Raw genomic sequence first — 19,746 nt, 5'->3', positions numbered from 1 at the left:
ACTTATTATTATATTGATTTCTGACTCAAATCCACATTTATTTAGAATAATTTATTAACGAACACAATTAAGTATGTAATTAATTAGTATATGGGCGGAAATAATGGTGTTATATTTAATTAATGGTATACTCTTTTATAAAGATTTAAATAGTTTTCTTTTTGCATACAAATGGGCTAGTAATATTATCGTTTTGCTAAAAACGATAATATTACTAGCCTGTACATTTTGTACATTTGTTGCTTTAAAAACAATCTAAAATGTCAATATTCCATGGGTATATTGATAAATAGGGTCTAAATTATAAGAAAATGCATTTTCTACGAAAACTTGAAGGGATAGGTAGAAAATGGTATAATACAATTTGATAGACAATTAAATTGTGCATCTGATTCTCCTAAAATATACAGGGCGTTCTATTTAAATTAAAGAAGTTATTGGCGTTTAAAGCTATAAATTATTTAAAATAAATTTTTAGACACTCTGTATAAGGTAGTATTATTTTTATTATTGCAACACAATAACTGATCAATAAATAAACTTCAGTAAATATTTAGTATTAAAACTTTGATACCCTTGGAGAAAAAGAAGCCTTGAAATTTTACTGCAATTTCCCAAAATTGAAAATATTTCAAAACGGTAAGGTTTAAGTATAATAAACCTTAATCAAATTTACCTTTATTTTAATCGTAGAAACTAAAATGTAATAATATACAGGGTGTTCCATTTAAAAAAATACAACTTTGATATTTTTTACTTATTTGGGACACTCTGTATCTTGTCAAATTATTTTTAAATTGTACCTCTAATAGTCCTTCATCGAACCCAAAACTTGAAATTTGTAAAAATATAATCGTTTAGCTACAATACTCCGTGTCGTATGTGGTGAACAACTCTGGAAGTTAAAAATTTTTCCTGAAATACATCCTCATACATACTTTAGGTTTGCACAAATTCTCAAGTTTTTTATTCTAGGAGCTACAGATGCCCGAGGCACTATTGCCGGATTTGCCGGACCCTGTATATAAAAATGTTTTAACTTTCATTCATATAATGCTCTAGGGAAACTTTGATCCCGTAGTTCAGAACATCCTATATAAAAGTAAATTTGATACATAATTATACATAATTAAGATTTGCCAGAGAGATAAGGAATACATTATTAACTTTTGCGTTAGATTGATTACTCAAAAAAACATAAAAAGTAGCGGAAAATTATAATATATTGACGCAAATAACGATTTCCAAGTTTGAAAAAGAGAACAAAAAAGTAATTTACTTAGTAATTAATTTTGTTTAATTCGTTATAATTATATCTTAATATGTGTGAACGTATGTATCATTTCAATCATGGACAAATTGCAAAAGAAAGGCGTTTGTTACGCTTTATACCGTTTAAGGCGGAAATACGTACTTTTGACGACAGTTGATTTGTTAAAATAGGAAGTGTATAAAAAATGTAGCTAATAGACCATTCCCTATCTTGACAGTTCCACAGTTCCTTATTTCATTACAAAGTATGTATATTTAAAAATAATGGTGACAATTTAGAATATAAATTTTTACGAAAATTAGAATTTTTTATTAGAAAGTTTTAAGTTAACGGTCCCTTCTTCTAGGAGATGCGAGACTTTGTCGTTGGTAGGGAAGCCCCTAGTCAGCTGCTAGGGGAATTCTCCTCTGGCACTTTGGCTGGGTGTAAGAAGTATCTCACCGTCTTGTAGTGTCGCGAACATGGAATTACACCAAGACGTATCACGATGGGACTCGAATGGGACTACCCTGTCCGTTATACCAGCTACCCTCTACTGCCTGTGGTCATGCGTCATCAGAAGCCTAGCCTCTACTACTGGTTTCAACCTTGGAGCTCCAGGGAGCAACCCATTGTATTCTCGTCTCCCTTACTTTTACGTGCGGGGCACTGTAGAAGTGAACCGACTAACCCTTGAGGTGTATCACCAGCTTTGCCAGAACTCCAATATAAGGACATCGAGTTGACAAGTCATCAACTCGAGGGAGGAGGGCCATGGTCAGGTCCACACAACAGGAATTGACTTAAAATCCAAGGAGGCAATAGAGAAAGAGAGATAATATATTCTCTATTATAGATCCGGGACAACATCAGTATAGGGTATAAGGAGAGACCAAGTTAAAGAGGTGGAGAAAATGGAGACAGATCCTCCAGCCTCCACCTCAAGGGTACCTCAGCCGGAAAAAAGCTCCTCGACTGTGAACAGGAACTACAACAGGAAGGTTTCCCTGTGTAATGAGTTATTGACTGTATGATAAGTTATAAGTCAAGAAGAGGGACAAAATTGATCTTTAAGGTTGCGGTGATTAACCCACAACTTTCCACTCATTCCATAAGTTAACGTCTTCTTTTTGCTAGCAGGGTTAAATATATACGTATAAATACGGGCTGGGCCAACTTTATTAACGCGTTTATTAATCCTTACGCGTTTTTTAACCGTCATCGGTTAATATTTCTTTTAGCCGAAATTACTTGTTGTCACTAAAAAAATGTTTTATAGTCATTTGGAAGCCTTTCGAAACACAAATTGACACATATTTTTCTGCGGAAATGCGCCATTTTCATTTCCTCGACTTTAGAATAACAATTTTTGCTAAGTTTTTGACACATGCTGTACAGTGTTACCATTTTATTTTGTCTTACTTTTCATAACTTTTTATTTTCGGTGATTGAACATTCAATTAAAAACAAATTTCTTGTTTGTCACGTTAGAGGACATCAATAATTAATAAACATTTGAGTATACCCAAATGTTAATTAATTTAATGTTTTGTTAAAGATCATTTCTCTACGATCGTGCAAAAACTAGCTATTTTTTACACTATAACTAGTTTAACTAAAGTTAAAAATAAATTAGTTTAACCCTTAATATATAAACAAGGGTTTAACTAAAGGGAAAAATTGTAAATTTTTGTAAAAATTTGTCAAATCCTGGAAGGTAAACCAAGTACCAGTACTAGATACCTCGCACCAACATTCCGGAAAAGAGTTTTAACTGAAGAACAAGAACCCGAGACCTCCACGAACAGAAATAAGAATAAAATTCAAAAGACTACTGGAAATGAAGTTTGTCAATCAATTACCTTAGTGAATTGTTCAAACTGCGACATTAAAATTAAAATGAACTCAAAAAAGAGTTATTAAAAAAAATAATAATTTTTGTTTATAGTGTCATTGTTAGTGGTAATATTATTCTGTGAATTACTTTAAAAACTTCTTAATAAACATTTAAATAAAAATTTAAATTCGATCGTAGAAAAAAAATTGTGTGCAACATGTGCAAAAAGCTTATTCGTTGCACTCGGCATGATTGCAATTTTGGACTTCGTCTCGAGCTGCAAAACTCATGCGTCGTGCAACAAATATGCCCTTTTTGCACTAGCAACACAAATAACTATTGTGACACTGACTGGATTATTATTGTCTACTAGGTTTTGATTTTAATGCTTAATACGATAGTATTTTTTATACGATGATATATTTTATATTTTTATATGTCAGCTTCGTAAAAACATGGCGGTTTTTACAACAGACAAAAAATGTAGTAGATACACAAAGGACCTTTTTATGAAAAAAATCGTGGTTTTGTCGAAGCTGCAAAACATTTTTACTACTGGGAGGATGGGGTAATTTTCCTTCTCATATCCTTTTTTTGTGAAAGTGAAATGTTAAAGCGACTTTCTAGCAAAAAATAGGGACTCCAAATATTATTCAATCGGAATATCGGTGGTTATCATCATCATCATCATTTTCAGCTTATTCAACCATTTCCAATTATAGCGTAGCCTTCGTCACATTTTTGTTGGGCCCATTGTTGTCTATTGTTGACTATGCGGGCCCAAGTTATCCCTGCTAATTTCCTAATATCATGGTCCCATCTCAGGTTCGGTCTTCCTCTAGGGTTCTTGATTCCTCGTGGGTACCATGCTGTAATTCTTGTAGTCCATCTATTGTCCGTTCTTCTTGCCAGGTGTCCTGCCCATTGCCATTTGAGGGATTTGACTCTGTGGATGACATTTATTACCTGGGTCTTTTGTCGTATCCACTCTGTTCTTTTACGGTCTCTCTTGGTTATTCGCGGAATATTTCGTTCCATTGAGTATTGTGCGACCTGCAGTTTCCTTATGATGTCCATTTTAAGTGTCCAGGTTTCCCATGCATAGGTCATGACTGGTAGTACACATTGGTCGAATATTTTCTTCTTTAAATAGAGTGACATTCTAGATTTGGATATGATTGAGATTCTTCCATAAGTACTCCATGCTAACTTAATTCCTCTATTGATTTCTGGTAGTAGAGAATATTTTTTTAAAAATGTGTATAAGTATTATTTTAAAAAAATCATGCTCTCTAACGGACAAACGAAGCACTTTTGTTTAGAGATAAATAATTGTCAATTAACTTATTTTGATTCCAAGTATACGTCGTAGTAGTAGTTCTATGTCCACATTGTCCATGGAATATTGAGACACCCTGTATAAAAATATAAAACGGTACAAAATCACACCCAATTAAGTATCACTTTTATTCAAAATCGGCTTAAATATTTTTCAGTCAATGCTATTAACGTAAGCGTTTATGACAATTTTATTCATATATAGCGATCTGTCAATTGCTTCCGGGTAATTTACAAATACCCGGCATAGAGATATTTTACAATTAACAAAATCAAGCCGCTTTAATTTGCCAAATGATACTTTGGATCACGCAACACGAGAACTCGGACACACTTATTATCTTATTACATCATTTCAAGTTTAACGTTTTTTTATGTCTAGTGACATTGGCAATGGCAGTGACAAAGACATTCTTACGAAATTATTCGAAATATTTTAGCTAATTTTTGAAAGTAAACTATTTCGACAATCTAAGCCAGAAATTACTTCATACTTTACAACTAATGTATTGTTGTAATTACTCGTAGGTCAAACGTACAAAATATGCGAAATATTGCGAGTTTTTAATTACTTTGTGACTTAATGCTGGTAAATAAATACTATAATAACTAATGTAATTTATAATATTAACAGATAATGCTAATAAAGAAATAACGATAATTTAATTATAGATGATTTGTACTGTTGTGTAAATTCTTAAATTTTAGGGTTTAATATACAGGGCCGTCTCAACTTTTTGTAATGCGACTTCACCAGTTAATATAAAACTCGTAAATAAAAAGGTACAAAAAACCAAAAGGTGATTGTTTTTTGAAGGAGGATATATCAATTTTACTTTTATACAGTGTAAACTAAAATTGCAATATGTACGTCTCTCTTCAGTGTCAATTTGCACAAATACGTTCATCATACGAAAAGAGCGTATTGTTAATATTTGGATGAAAATTAGTGTTTTGAAGTTTTTTGACACAAGAAATTTGATTTTGATGTCAAATATGACTCCTATTTTTAGTGGGCGCCACCTACATGTGTTTTAACTGTTTTGAAGGGTAATAACTTTTCGTCCGTTCCTGTATAAAATTACTCAGTAAAAAATATGCATTTCCGTCATTTTTTTACGTAAAAAACGTCTAGGTATAGATCGTGCAACGTTCTTTACAACGTTCTTTTTTTTCCACGTTTTTTTACGAGCAACCGTTCTCAAAATATTTAGAATGAAAATAGTCAATATGTGTCATTATTAACAAAAAATACAGTACGTCTGTCCGTTCTATAGCTACGGGGTATCCGTGAGAGGGGAAACGATATTCTCTCGATGTTTTTCGTAAAAAATTAGACGACGCGTCTCATCAATAAAAATTCGACAAATTTGAAAGTAGCCAATAAAATGAGTGGGCGGAGCGATTTGCGGTGACGTACTCGTCAAGTCGACGTATAAAATATACTGTTGTTTATTTAAATGTTTTTTGTCCGCATTCCTTTCGTAGACACAGATCCAGCAGATGTACTGTAAACATGTTGAGTAAATAGTTATTTCACTGAAATGATAAAGGGAACTTTTTATTTTTTTAAATTAATCATACATATTTTTGAAAAACTGATGTTAAAAAGTTTCTCTTGCACTTTTGGCACAGAAACATTTCAAATTTATGACTTCTGTTTAATTACTATTTAGTCGACATGTTTAAGTTATGTCAGTGATGACATGTATTGATAATTTCGATTCCAAGTATCTCGAGAACCATTACTCGTAGCGATTTTCATCAAAATAAGAAACGTCGTAAATGCATATTTTTTTACTCAGTTGTTTTATACAGGTACGGACGAAAAGTGATTAGTGATTACTCTTCAAACCAGTTAAAAATATGTAGGTGTCGCTCTCTACAAAAGTAGGAGTCATACTGACATCAAAATCAAATTTATCTTGTCAAAAAACTCAGAGACACCAATTTTCATCGAAATATTGACGTTACTTCAGAAATTATATGGAAAAAATCGAAATAAAAATTAATCTTCTACACCCTGTATCTCCGAAACTAACCATTTTACGACATAGGTGTATTTATACGAACTTTTTTACTTATTTTTATCTGCAGAATATGCTACCGAAATTTACGGAATACAGTTCGGACCACCCTGTATATCAAAATATTTACGAAACAAATTTAAAATTTAATTAACATTTTGATTCATAACATAAATAATATTTTAATTATTTGCTTGTTACAGACAAAACTCATAATAAATTAACTGAAATTAAAAAAAAATGTGTCTTGTGGAAATTTCATTTTTATTCGGTTTTTTCCAAATAATTTCTGAATTATAGTCGATATAGGGCTAAAAAGTGGCGTTGGCAAATGAAAAATTTGATTTTCATATCAATAATATATCTCCTATTTGTAGGGGGCGCCACCTACATGTGTTTAACTGTTCTAAAGAGGAATAACTTTTCGTCCGTACCTGTAGAAAACTACTGAGTGAAAAAATATGCATTTCCGTCATTTTCTACGTAAAAAAATGTCTTTCGGTAAAAATCGCTACAGCAATCGTTCTCAAGATATTTAGAATGGAAATAGTCAATACATATCATTATTGTCGAGTAGATAGTTATTTGAGTGAAATTATACATTTGGGAAGAATTTGAAGAATAGAAGATTTATGAGATATATGAAAGCAGTTTCCAAAAATGTAATAATATACTAGGTGTTCCATTTAAAATAACAAAGATACTACCACTTTTCAAATGATCCGACAACACTGTAACGCTGGTAATATTTTAATCTTGATTATAAATAAGTTATTTAATATATAGACAATGATTTTAGATAGATGGAAAATAATAAACAAATAAAAATATACATTTTCAAAAAAATCCTATCGCAGCTTCTCCATAAGCGTCTAACCTATTATCGTCATGAACCACCCTCTTGTATGTATAGTGGCGTCCAAGGGAAACTATACCGGGTCCTGAAAGTGGCTAGGATTTAGGATTGATTGACGTATTCAATTGTTTTTGGTCTTCCTGTGTCACCGGAAATGACTACAACTTTTGATTTTTAAATGGCACCCTCGGTATATTTCTACTTTATTCGATAGAAAATGACACTCTGAATAGAATGACATCATATGTCAACTCTTGACATTTTCGTTTAAAAAAAAATCGTATTTTAAGTTTCAATCTAGAGTACCATGGCTGTGTTAAAAATACTAATTTTCAATCAAGGAGCCTGGGAAAAATAGTTTTGATCGTCTAATGTTTTTCGTGTCTTGCCCTGGCTGGTTAAAAGATGCCCAAATCGTATTTTTAATCAGATCTCAATTTTTTCAAATGAAACAAGTATGGCTCATTAGCATATTTCGAAAAAGCATTTTTTTACGAATAATTTGGTACCTACCACACACTTGGTATTTCGAGTGAAATTGTCCTTCTGTATCGCAGGTTACAATTTCAAATGAACCATATGCGAAAATGTCAAAAGTTCACATATGATATGTCATTCTATTTGTGTGAGTGAAAGTATAAATATACCGAGGATGCCATTTGAAAATCAACAGTTGTAGTCATTTCCGGTAAAACAGTAAGCGACCAAAATCAATTGAATACGTCAATCAATCCTAATTTATACTAATATACCAAATCTCGATTTTTTTATCTAAAAAAATAATAAAGTTATAGGGGTGAGCCACTTTTAAGACGCGCGCGGTATACATAATTTTCATTAAATATCTTCATCTTCTTATACTTTAAAACTTATTTGTTTTCAATTAATTTTCTACTTACCTCCTAACAATCCATAAGTAATGCACAAATACTCCACGCTTGTGGCGAAATACGACAAAGCCAATGCCGTAGCCCCCAAAAACGCTCCTACAATGGCCACCAATCTGAACCCGTACCGGTTGGCTATCGAACTGGCAAATGGCCCTGCTATAAGATAGAACCCAGACATCAGGGATCCTACCAGCGTCACGGAAGCTTTGGACACGTTGAAATCTCCCGCTATGTTCGGTAAAAATGTTCCGAAGGAGAATATGATCCCGTCTACTATGAGGTTACACATGAAAGAGGCGAACACTATCACCCAGCCCCAGCCTCCGTCAGGCGGAACCACCACTTCAACATCTTCAGTTAGTGGATTTTCTGGAGTATCCTCGTGTGAGTTATCCGTCTTCTCTTTTTCGACGAGTTTGTGATTCTCTGTGACGTCTTCTTCTGGATAAGCGTTTGAGGTATCTCGGTTGCTTTCGCCATCTTTGTTGTCCGAAGTTAGAAGGGTGTAGGGTTCATCTACGTTGGGTGTGGTTGTATTGTGGTTAGGTGCCATCTGAAAATAAAATGAGTAGATTTAATATGCGGTTATATCAATTTGGTGATTTTTGATAGGTTTTAAATGTTTATATCTTGCAAAAAAAATGCATGCGGAGTACTACAAACTAACTTATACTAGGGCTGGCATTTCTGGTTTTGGGTGCCGATTTTCGTGTGTACGAAGAGTACGGTCAACACGATTAGCAAAATAAGATGTACTGAATAAAGACAGAAGGCAAGTATTTTCCCAAGCGCTTGGAATCTAGCGCCAGACTAAAGCTTGATTTTCATGCATCCGTTATCCGACGATACGATGATACCATATTAATTTTATTGGTTCAATTTAAAGACTTTGATTGGTTAGAATCTGTTAACCAATCGAAGCCTTTAAATTCAACCAATAAAATTAATATCGTATCAACGTATCGTCGGACAACGGATGCATGAAAATCAAACTTAAGTGGTTATATAATAAATACTTCGTATTTTTGCTCTCTCCGACTTACTAGATTGCCATAGCGATTCATTTCTATACATGTAAACGCCGACCCAAGGTTTCCCTTGCCAGCAGGGTATACTCGAATACAGGGTCTGCCAAAAGTGCGTCGGGCATTTGTAGCTCCTAGAATAAAAAACTTGGGAATTTTGTTTAAATGCAGACTTAAAGTATGTACTAGGGTGTATTTCAGGAAAATATTTTAACATCTACAGGGTGGCTCAAAAAAGTGTGAGTCGATCGGGTTTATTTTTTTTTAAATGGAATACCTTGTATATTATTGTATTTTTGGCTTCCTTTCTGATCACTTTACATAATACTAAGATATGAGTAGATATCCTAAGATATTTCAGTAGTTTTAGAGATATTAATAAATAAATAAATATTTTTTAGCCTTTCTTTAAAAAATATTAAAAATACAAGAATTGTCCTGAAATCAAAACTATATATTAGGTATTTACTTTAGATAGTGTGCACGTACTTCCGCTATAAATATCGGAATCTTAAATCATACAGGGTGTTAAAATTCTACGCCAAACCTAAAATATAAAATAATTTTTCTTCAGGTTTTTAAAAGGAACCCCTGTATATGATTTGTTAAATAGACGGGAAATTAAAAAATGGGCATTTTTTGTATTTAGAGTACTTTACATTACGTATTTAGAGTTTTTTTGCAAAAATTTTACCGGTTTCGCAGATATTCACGGTTTTATATTTCATATGGCATTTTCCATAGTAAATTTTTATCAAAGCCACCCAATGATTTTTCTTTCTTATTTTATCGTTGAAAAAGCCATATGAAATATTATAATAAAAATCCATCTAATAAAAAAATAATCTACCATTCCATTTTAAAAAAACGAAGAAAAATTGTTTTATATTTTAGAAAGTCCTGCGTAGAATTTTGAACACCCTGTATGATTTAAGATTACGATATTAGCAAAGTAAATACTGATCGTCTAATGTAAATACCTAATGTAGTTTTGATTTCAGAAGGGTTCTTGTATTTTCAATAATTTTCTTTGAGAAAGATCAGAAAGTAAGCAAAGAGGGTGTTCCAATGACCAAAAATCATCTCGATCCACTCACACTTTTTCGAGCCACCCTGTAGAAGTTAAAATATTTTCCTGAAATACATCCTTTTTTAAAAGTATGGAAACATATTTAATAATATCTTAGGATTATGTAAAGCAATGACTAAAGAATACAAAGACTAATAACACCCGAGACTAAATTGTTACCATACCACCAGTGTCGTGGCACATGTTTTTCTTAACTTAGATGCTTGAAGAGATATTTATATTTTTGATAAATGTTTTGACTACGCCTATGGTGTATGCCTGTGGTATCATACTAATTAATTACGAAAAAAACGTATTAAAATGTTATACAAAGTTCACGACACACAAACTATTCAAAATCGCTAAAATTGTCGCTGGTGACCAGCTGATGACTCAGTCGTTAAATGGCGTCTTATATCACAAATTCTGCTGCAGCCCGTATATGGACGTAACATGTCTTCAGTGGCGTTGCGTGAATTTTTGCTTTAGGCATGCACTACGAGGTGATAATAATATTAAAAAGCGTGAGCCCGCAGAAGGCGGCTTTTTTTCGATACTGGGTCCAATTTTCGCCTAGAAATCGTTTAAAATCGTTAAAAAACAGCCCTCTCTATGAAAATATGATTTATTTAAAACTAGCGTGTACTCGCGACTTTGTTCGCGTCGAATTAATCATTTGTAATGGTGATGATAAAGCAATACAAGAATTTCCATTAACATACAAACTGGATAAAATTTTTCTCACATTTATGTCAGCATGAGAAAAAACAATATGGCGATATTATTATATTTTGGCAGTTACTAAATTACCTAACTTTTTGGAACACCCTGTTTGATTTTTTTAAAAATTTCAAAATATGTAAAAAAAAACAAAATAAATTATGCATGTCCAAGCGTTTTCCCGAAAGACTAACCGTTTTTTAAATAACAAATATTGTAATATTTGAGCGGCGTTTTCACCCTCTTGGAATTTGAGATTCGAGAAACCCCTCCTTATCGAACCTCTACACCCCACAGTCAATCCGTTTGCCAAAAATCACCTTTAAACGTCAAGCAGTTTAAGCAGAATCGTGATTACTCAATGGTCATATTTTATGAAACACCCTGTATAAATTTATAAAAAATCTTAAAATATGTAAAACAACAAAATAAAATATACGTGTTTAAGAGTTTCTCCGAAAAACTCACCGGTTTTTAAAAAAAAATAATCTAATATTTGAGGGTTAGTTTCACCCCCTTAGAATACGAGTTTCGAAAAATCCCTTCTTATCGAACGCCTACACCCTAAAGTCAATCTGTTTTCTAAAAATCAGCTTTTTACGTCGAGCGCTTTAAGCAGGATCGTGATTAATCAATGACCAGATTTTTCGAAACACCCTGTATACATTTTTAAAAAATCTTAAAATATGTAAAAATACAAAATAAAATATACGTATTTAAGCGTTTTTTCGGAAACTTGACCGTTTTTTAAATAAAAAATATTGTAATATTTGAGGGGTGGTTTCACCCTCTTGGAACTGGAATTTCGAAAAATCCCTTCTTATCGAACCTCTACACCCTAGAATCGACTTGTATGCCAAAATTGAGCTTCTTACGTTGAGTGGTTTGAGCAGGATCGTGATTAATCAGTATGTCCGTCACTTAAGGATTTTATATATTACTAGCGTGTACCAGCGACTTCGTTCGCGTCGAATTAATCATTTGTAATGGTGATGATAAAGCAAAGCAAGACTTTCCATTAACATACAAACTGGATAAAATTTTCTCACATTTATGTCAGCATGAGAAAAAACAATATGGCGATATTATTATATAACTTGGTAATATTTGAGAGGTAGTTTCATCTCGTTGGAATTTGACTTTCGAAAAATCCGTTTGCCTAAAATATGCTTTTTACGTCAAGCAGTTTAAGCGCAGAATCGTGGTTAAGAAATATAGATATCAAAATAAAGGTTTCGTGGTTTACGATTTTTATCCTATATCATAAAAATCCAATGAAAATATTATTGTTTATGGCATGACGAGATATGAATTATTCAACCTCGACCCTGATAATAACTATTTAGAGGATATATTGAAATCCTTTTCTTGCTTCAGTTTTCAATACGAAAACAATAATTCTGTAATGTTATTCAGAGTAAGTATATTTTCGTGTCAAGGAGTATTACATTCGAACAACTCGATTAGGGTAAAACCGACGGAGAAGTAATAAAGACAGGAAGGAAAATAACGAATAACGTATTAATTAGTGTAAAAATAAAGAGTTGTTATAAACAGGTGCACGCCTTTCTTAAAGAGTTCAAGGGGAAGTGCATTTTACATGTAACCATGTAATAAATAAAAAATTAACGCTTAGGATTGTTGGATGGGAACATTTGGTGTTCAAGTAAAACAACAGAATTTACATCAATTCACTTTGGGCATCAACCCAGACAAAACCGAACTCATTCTGTTTACAAGAAAATACAAGATACCCATGTTCACGCTACCAAAGCTGGAAGGGAAGACACATACTTACTTACTAAGGAAACAAAATATTTCGGAATCATTCTGGACTCGAAGTTTCCCTGGAAAAGAAACACGGAGGAGAGGATGATAAAGGGAACAAATGCATTCTATTCATTCTGCAATCGTACATTATACACTGGATGTACACTGCTATAGTTCGACCAATCATCACCTATGGTGCACTAGTATGGTGGGAAGCGGTTCTTAAAGAGACTAGTAGAAAAAGCCTTACAAAACAGCGATTAGCAGCTCTAGGTACAACTGGAGCAAGGAACAACACCAGCGCAAGCTGCGCTAGAAGTAATTGTGGACTTGCTCGACTGGCTCGTGAAGGGTCTGGCCGCTAAGGGTGTCCTAAGATTAAGGGAATCCAATCTGTGGAACCAGACCAACTACGGTCACTTAAGGATATTGCCAGTAATAGGGAAAATCATGGTGAACACGAGTCCACATCTGCCAGACCAGAAAACGAACTATATGCTCACCAAACATAATTTTGGAGAAAAGATAAGGATTCGCATCCCGACAAGAGAAAAATGGGAAAGCCACCGAGTAATGAACACTCAAGAGATAGCAGTCTACACAGATGCTTCCGCAAATTCAGGGGGCACAGGTATAGGCATCTTCTCAGAGGAACTAGACATCCGACGATCTTTAAGGCTATCGAATGGCTGTCATGTTCTACATGCAGAGGTTTATGCCATAAAGGAAGCGGTCAGTTGTATACGACAGAAAATCGCTGATAGACCAATAGGAGATATCGTGATATACTCTGACAGCTTGGGTGCTTGACAGCACTGTCCTGGCTGCGTCAGGGCGGGGCTAATCTGTGCTGGGTGCCAGGCCACAGCCACAGCAATGTGGTGAGCAGTCAAGAAGTAGACAGACTCACCAAAGGGAGGGCCAGGGGAGCCACTGAAGGAAGGCCAATCAAGGCTAAGCAGCAAAAGACGTGGCAGCACCGCGAGGACCGCGCTACTACAGTTCGAAGACTGCGGCCAGTGGTAGATAGCAAAAAGACAGGACAACTATTAGAGCATAACAAGAATCTAGTACGCATAATTGTAGGTGTCATCACTGGAAACTGCCTCAGGGGTAAACCTCGTGAGATGGAAGATTTCCAACGACGACTACTGCAGAGAATGCAGAGGGGAAGAATAAACCATAGAACACCTGTTGTGCTACTGTCCGGCACTGGAATCCCGACGGTTTAAAACTTTAGGGTAAGGTTTTTTGGAGGGACTAGAGGTAGCAGCAGAAGCTAACATCAGCGACATCGGGAACTTTGCAAAGAGCTGGAAGTGCTTTAACGCAAAGAAAGAATGAGAGGAAGGTTTGGTAGAATAATACAGGGGTATCGCAATGGACCCACGGCCTCTGAGAGAGAGCATACATGATCCTAAACCCCAGGAACCTAACCTAAAACCTAACCATGTGGCAAGCCAAATTATCTGGGTAAACATATATGCTTAAATCGTATAAAAACTTGTTTAACAAATACGATGTTACAATAAAATTTTAATATATTAGTGAAACGGAGTATAACCAGTATTTTATTCGTTTTAGAAATTTCATATAGAATACGCGATATTTAATGTATGTGTACCATGTTTTTAACAGTTGCAACTTAACAAAAAAATGGAAAGAATAAGTTTTACTTACATGTATAAAAGAAAATGGACCTCTTATTTATTATAGAAATCTCTTTGCTATTGTATCATATCACTGGTAGCTAAATATTATTGCTAGACTTTAATAAATTACCTTGTTTAATTAATAAAATACTAGCTCCACTAGGTAATATTTGCTATTTTTGCGTCAAACAGACAAACCTAATGAATATTTAAATCGTACAGGTATTAAGCTTAAGACACGTTGAATACGTAAATTTATTCTGTCTGAGATTTCTATATTAAAACGTATTTATAACATAATAATTTAGTTTGGAAATTGTAAACTAAGGCGAAGTTTTCGAGAATATATATAAATGATTGTGAATTTGTTATTTTTACTCGTTCGATCTTTATGGTTTTGACGTACTTGGTGGAATCATCCCTAAAATATTCGAATATTTTGCCCCTTAAGATATTTTTCTGCCTTAAGTCGCCATGGTAGTAAGTGGGTAGATTTGTTGGCATCTCTAGAATGGTAGATAAATTTACCAGGGCAGAGACAAGCGAAATGATTCATAGTAGAACATTGCCCAAACTTTATGGTAGACTTGATAAGCAATGACAGGAAGACTGTCAAAGCTGTATTGGGTCTGGTAACAGGACATTGTAAGCTTAATAGGCATCTAAAGCTGGTGGGATTAGCCGCCCATACACGCAGGGTATTTTTAAACGATTTGTTTCGCCGCGGTTTTTACCTAGGGTTGCCAACCATCCTCTATACCAGAGGACAGTCCTCTATTCCAGAGTACAGTCCTCTTTTCCATCTCACTGTCCTCTTTTCTCTCACGTATTGAAAAAGTGTTTTTTGAAAAGTGGAAAAACTCTTTTTTATATACCAAACTCAAAATCTAATAAATAATAATCTGTTGTTATCTCTATCATTACAAATTTTGAGTATAAATATTTTTAAGAAAGTAAGAAAGAATATCAATCGCATACCCTTGACATAACTTTTTGGTAAATTCTAGACATTTGGGCGAGGTTTCAAAAAATGTTCCGCTTGTGACTCTTTTTTGCCCTCTCGTCCTCCATTTTTTATTTTGAAAGTTGGCAACACTACTATTATCTCTTACATATTTGTGCATTATTGGACTATCGCAGAGAAATATTAGATATGTGTCAGTCTCGATTATTAGCCCCCATACATGCAAGGGATTTTTAAAAGATTTGGTCCACCGCGGTCCTGACCTCTCATTAATATCTGTCCGTTAGTGGACTACCGCAGACAAATATCGGATATGTGGCAGTCCAAGGGCAGTCCCGATTATTGTGAGTTCTAATTTGATGAAAGATAAGATATGCACGTTTGTAAATACCAAAATCTCCGTACTCTGACAACACAATATCCGTACTTTACCAAATCAAACCAAACGACCGGATCGGTCATTGCATAATACCAAAGATATTTTCCATAATACACAGACGTTTGGGGGGCTCAAGCCCTTAAATGGTCGCAGTGAAATAGGTCTATACCCACCTCAAAAATATAATGTAATTTAGTATACTGGTTGTCCATAAGTAAAGTAGACTTATATATTTCTAAAGAACTACATTATTATTCGAGCTTCTTTCTATATCTTGTTTTAATACAGTTTTCTGTCCTAATACCTGGTCTAATACGTTTTTTTTCAAAATTATTTATTTTTTGGGACTTGAATTTATCAGATGTTACATAAAACTCAATAAATGTGTTCACATAGAAAATACTTATGGTTATTGTTAGTTTCCAGTAATTAGTACGTATATTTAATATCAATTAAACTTTTATTTACGTAATCGAGGGCGCGATTTTTAAATTCATTGTTGCCAACCATGGACATATTCGGCGCCGTGCTGACTAATTGGAATTTAAATTTCGCGCTGGGGATTTAGGTGGTAGCCCTGCTGTAAAAAATTGCCAATTTGCTTCATTTATTTATTTACTTCCTGACATTGTCATTCGTGTTGACACTTTAGTTTTGTATTACGTGTTTTTGGTTTAAATAGTATTGTGACACTTTCTATGTTAACTAGCAGACCTTGCAGTCGATCATTGTTCTTTTTAGAACTTCTTTTAGTGCGAAGTTTACAAGATAGCATAATAGCCGTAAAAACTCATTGGAACTTTATTAGAATATTTTGAACGGGAAATCAGTAGTAAAGGCCCTTTATCTCCGTTAAGTGCTGTTAAGAAGGTGAGTTTTGTTGTTGTAAATAATAACTGTTTATATATTTATAATTAATTTATTTTTGTTTCCTAAAATATTTTGATTAAAAGAAAATATATAAAAGTGAGCAACGCTGTGCCGGTCAACCTTAATCACGTGACTAAAAGTTTATTTGGTATGAACCATAGAGTTAAAAATTAAAAGTATGAACCATAAAAATAATCGTGGGTATTTAGGACGATATAAACCTAACATGGGCATAGGTGTGCATCGGGCAAAAAATTCCCCAAGTTTCTGTTCATTCGTCTGTATGTGTCTTAAGGGGCGTCCAGACCAGATGAGCGAGCAAACATTTATTCAAATTCACTCGTGATTTCTGCTGCTCTCGATCAGCTTCCGTCCAGACCTAGCGATTATTTGTATGTTCGGCGTTGATCGGCACTTCATGTTCATAATGTCGGAAAAAATTATTGAACTTTCATTGTATTTTATAAATTGTTGAAACGTCAAAAGAGAAAACGACTGCAGAGGAGATGGTGGAACATAACTTTTTAAAAATCGAGTTTCTCATGGTGGTAACAATTTACTAAACGATGTTGAAACAGAAGATTTGGGAAATTTAAGAACTTTTGTCGGATGTCACTTACAGATTTTAATACCTTATTAGATTTAATTGACATAAAAATAATGAAAAGTGATATCAATTACCGAAAAGCAATTTCACCTAGAGAAAGGCTAGCTATAATCTTACGGGTCTTGGCGATTTTTGTACTCCTCTATTAGTACTCCTCTATAACTCATTTGGCCATTTCATTTTTGATATTCGATCGCAAACGTGGTAAACAAAATCTCGTCCAAACCGAACGTGCAATAGCGCGAATTTTCTTTGATGTACCGACACGAGTCGAGCGCGAGCAAGCAATCATTCGTTCGCTCGCAGAGCCGTCCACACCAGTTAAGCGTTCCCATAGAACATACCCGAATTCTTGCTCGCTCCTGCTCGCCCATCCGGTCTGGATGCCCCTTTATAGTGTTGGCGGTTGAAATCGCCATGAATCAATTTGTAGGCATTTGGATTACTATGTTTTAGTGCCTAAAGAAGCGACAATAAAGTCGCGAAACGTCGCAATATATATAATTGTTTCCTTTCGAGTTTTTCGAAATACCCACGATTTTTTCTAGATAGAAAATACTTTTAATCGGGATATATTCATTCACACAATTCAATCTTAGAAATAGAATCATGTGAACCCGAAAAAAGAATAGCCAGTGCCCATAACTGTTCTGAAACATTTAGCTTTTTTGTTCCTCAGAAATATAGGTACTATTTGGATTTAGATAACTTATAGTGTAAATTTTGTTGTTCGATGTGGGAGTAGAAATCAATTAAATCGGTTTTTGCAACCTGCGGAATGATGCAAAAACTAATACAGGCCAATAATAAATTAAATAATACAAAAAGAGTGATCAAGATAGTGCAATATTTACGGCGTTTGATGAAAAATGGCGATTCCAATAATATTTAATCGTTTTTATATGACAAAGCGGAATTATAAAATAATGAAACCAGACAATCAGGTTTCGATATGCAAATATACGATCTTTTCATCTCCAATCAAAAATATTTTAATGAACGGAAGAATTCCTTTTTGTGATTAACTTTAAAAAGAACATCAATTTGAGAACTGGCGTCTTATGAAATTGACTTTTCAAATTAACGATAAAAGTTTCTTGAACTAATTCGAAGAAAAATAAACTTTATTGTCTTTCTATAAAGTAAGTTTATTTTATTAATTAAATAAAATACACATTAATTTAAACATAACACATTAAATTGATGGACTACTAATGTCGAATAATATAAACATTGTACTTACTAAAAGAAAAGTTTGAAATTAAAGTATTTGTTTTTATGTAAAATGCTATTGGGTTGAAAGTCCATGGAGACAAATTTCCCTTTGGTAAAGATGTTCAAATTGACTCTTTTTTAGTTTCAAGTGGTATATCTGACACCCTCGTCGAAAGCTAAAAAGTACCATAAAAGTACAAGACAAAATACTGACAGATGTTTACCTAATTTAGCATAGGTACTCTAAACCCTTCTTAGTAATGTCATACGTACCAATAAACTATTATGTTTTTTTTCCTAAACTAAAGTTTGACAGTTTGATATTGATAATTACCATGGATAAAAGAAAATAATCGTCTATTAAGATAGATATGAAACTTAATAGTAAAATTTTGGGTCAAAGCGCCCCTCCGTGTTCTTAGTAGAAACTACGTTTAACCCAGCGCCTTCGCCTTTTCTGCTGTAAATATTTTTTATGTTTATATTTGATTTCAAAGGATTTAGTTTTAAAGTTACACTGATATATTAGTATATCAGAGTAACTTTAATAAAACATAAGAATATATATATATATATATATATATATATATATATATATATATATATATATATATATATATATATATATATATATATATATATATATATATATATATATATATATATATATTTTACAGTTTATTAAATATAAATTTTGACTATAAGCTAGAAAGTAAATCACAATATTTGATAAAACTTATAAGTATACCATTTTTACAGTTAATAAATAATAAAACTATTTCTGACTATGTTATTTAAAATTTAGATAGATAGAATATTAAAAAACATACCGGTATTTGCAGACGCAGGCCCAAATTCAATAAAAACCAAAATTTTTCCTGCGAAAATCGGGCTTTTTTCATAGAAAAGGTATTTTTTGATTTATAACAATAATTGTCAAGTTGACAATATACAGGGTGTTTTCTAATTAGTCTAAAAAATTGTGGTGTGATTCCTCATGTGCTCTTAAAACAATTTTTATATATAACCATTAGGTCTGAAGTACTTCCTTTCTGATCTACAGGGTGTTAAAAATTAAAAAAAAATCGATATTTTGCTTAACATAAATGGCACACTACTGCTTTTTTAAAGAAAATATATTTTTTTCTTGACTGGCCATCCATTTTCAACAAAATTGATCTTTTGAGTTTTTCTTGTTCATCAAACGGTTGCCGAGAAAAAAATAAATATACTTATTAAGAGCCCGCCTTAAGCCGTTTTCTAACGATTTTTTAT

At 33.3% G+C, this 19,746-nt stretch overlaps 1 protein-coding gene across 1 annotated transcript in view; it reads right to left on the bottom strand.

The window, feature by feature from the left end:
* LOC115880851 (monocarboxylate transporter 12-like) overlaps nt 1-19,746 on the bottom strand; it is a 71,724-nt gene that overhangs the window by 23,572 nt on the left and 28,406 nt on the right. Inside the window, exon 2 of the mRNA XM_030898165.1 lies at nt 8,210-8,753. Within this exon, the coding sequence (XP_030754025.1) occupies nt 8,210-8,753 (544 nt within the window). The remainder of the gene's footprint in view (nt 1-8,209; nt 8,754-19,746) is intronic.

This window comes from Sitophilus oryzae, unplaced genomic scaffold (genome assembly GCF_002938485.1).
Source record: "Sitophilus oryzae breed Bouriz unplaced genomic scaffold, Soryzae_2.0 scaffold_165_pilon_pilon, whole genome shotgun sequence".
Lineage (NCBI taxonomy): Eukaryota > Metazoa > Arthropoda > Insecta > Coleoptera > Curculionidae > Sitophilus > Sitophilus oryzae.
This window is presented reverse-complemented; position numbering and strand designations above follow the sequence as displayed.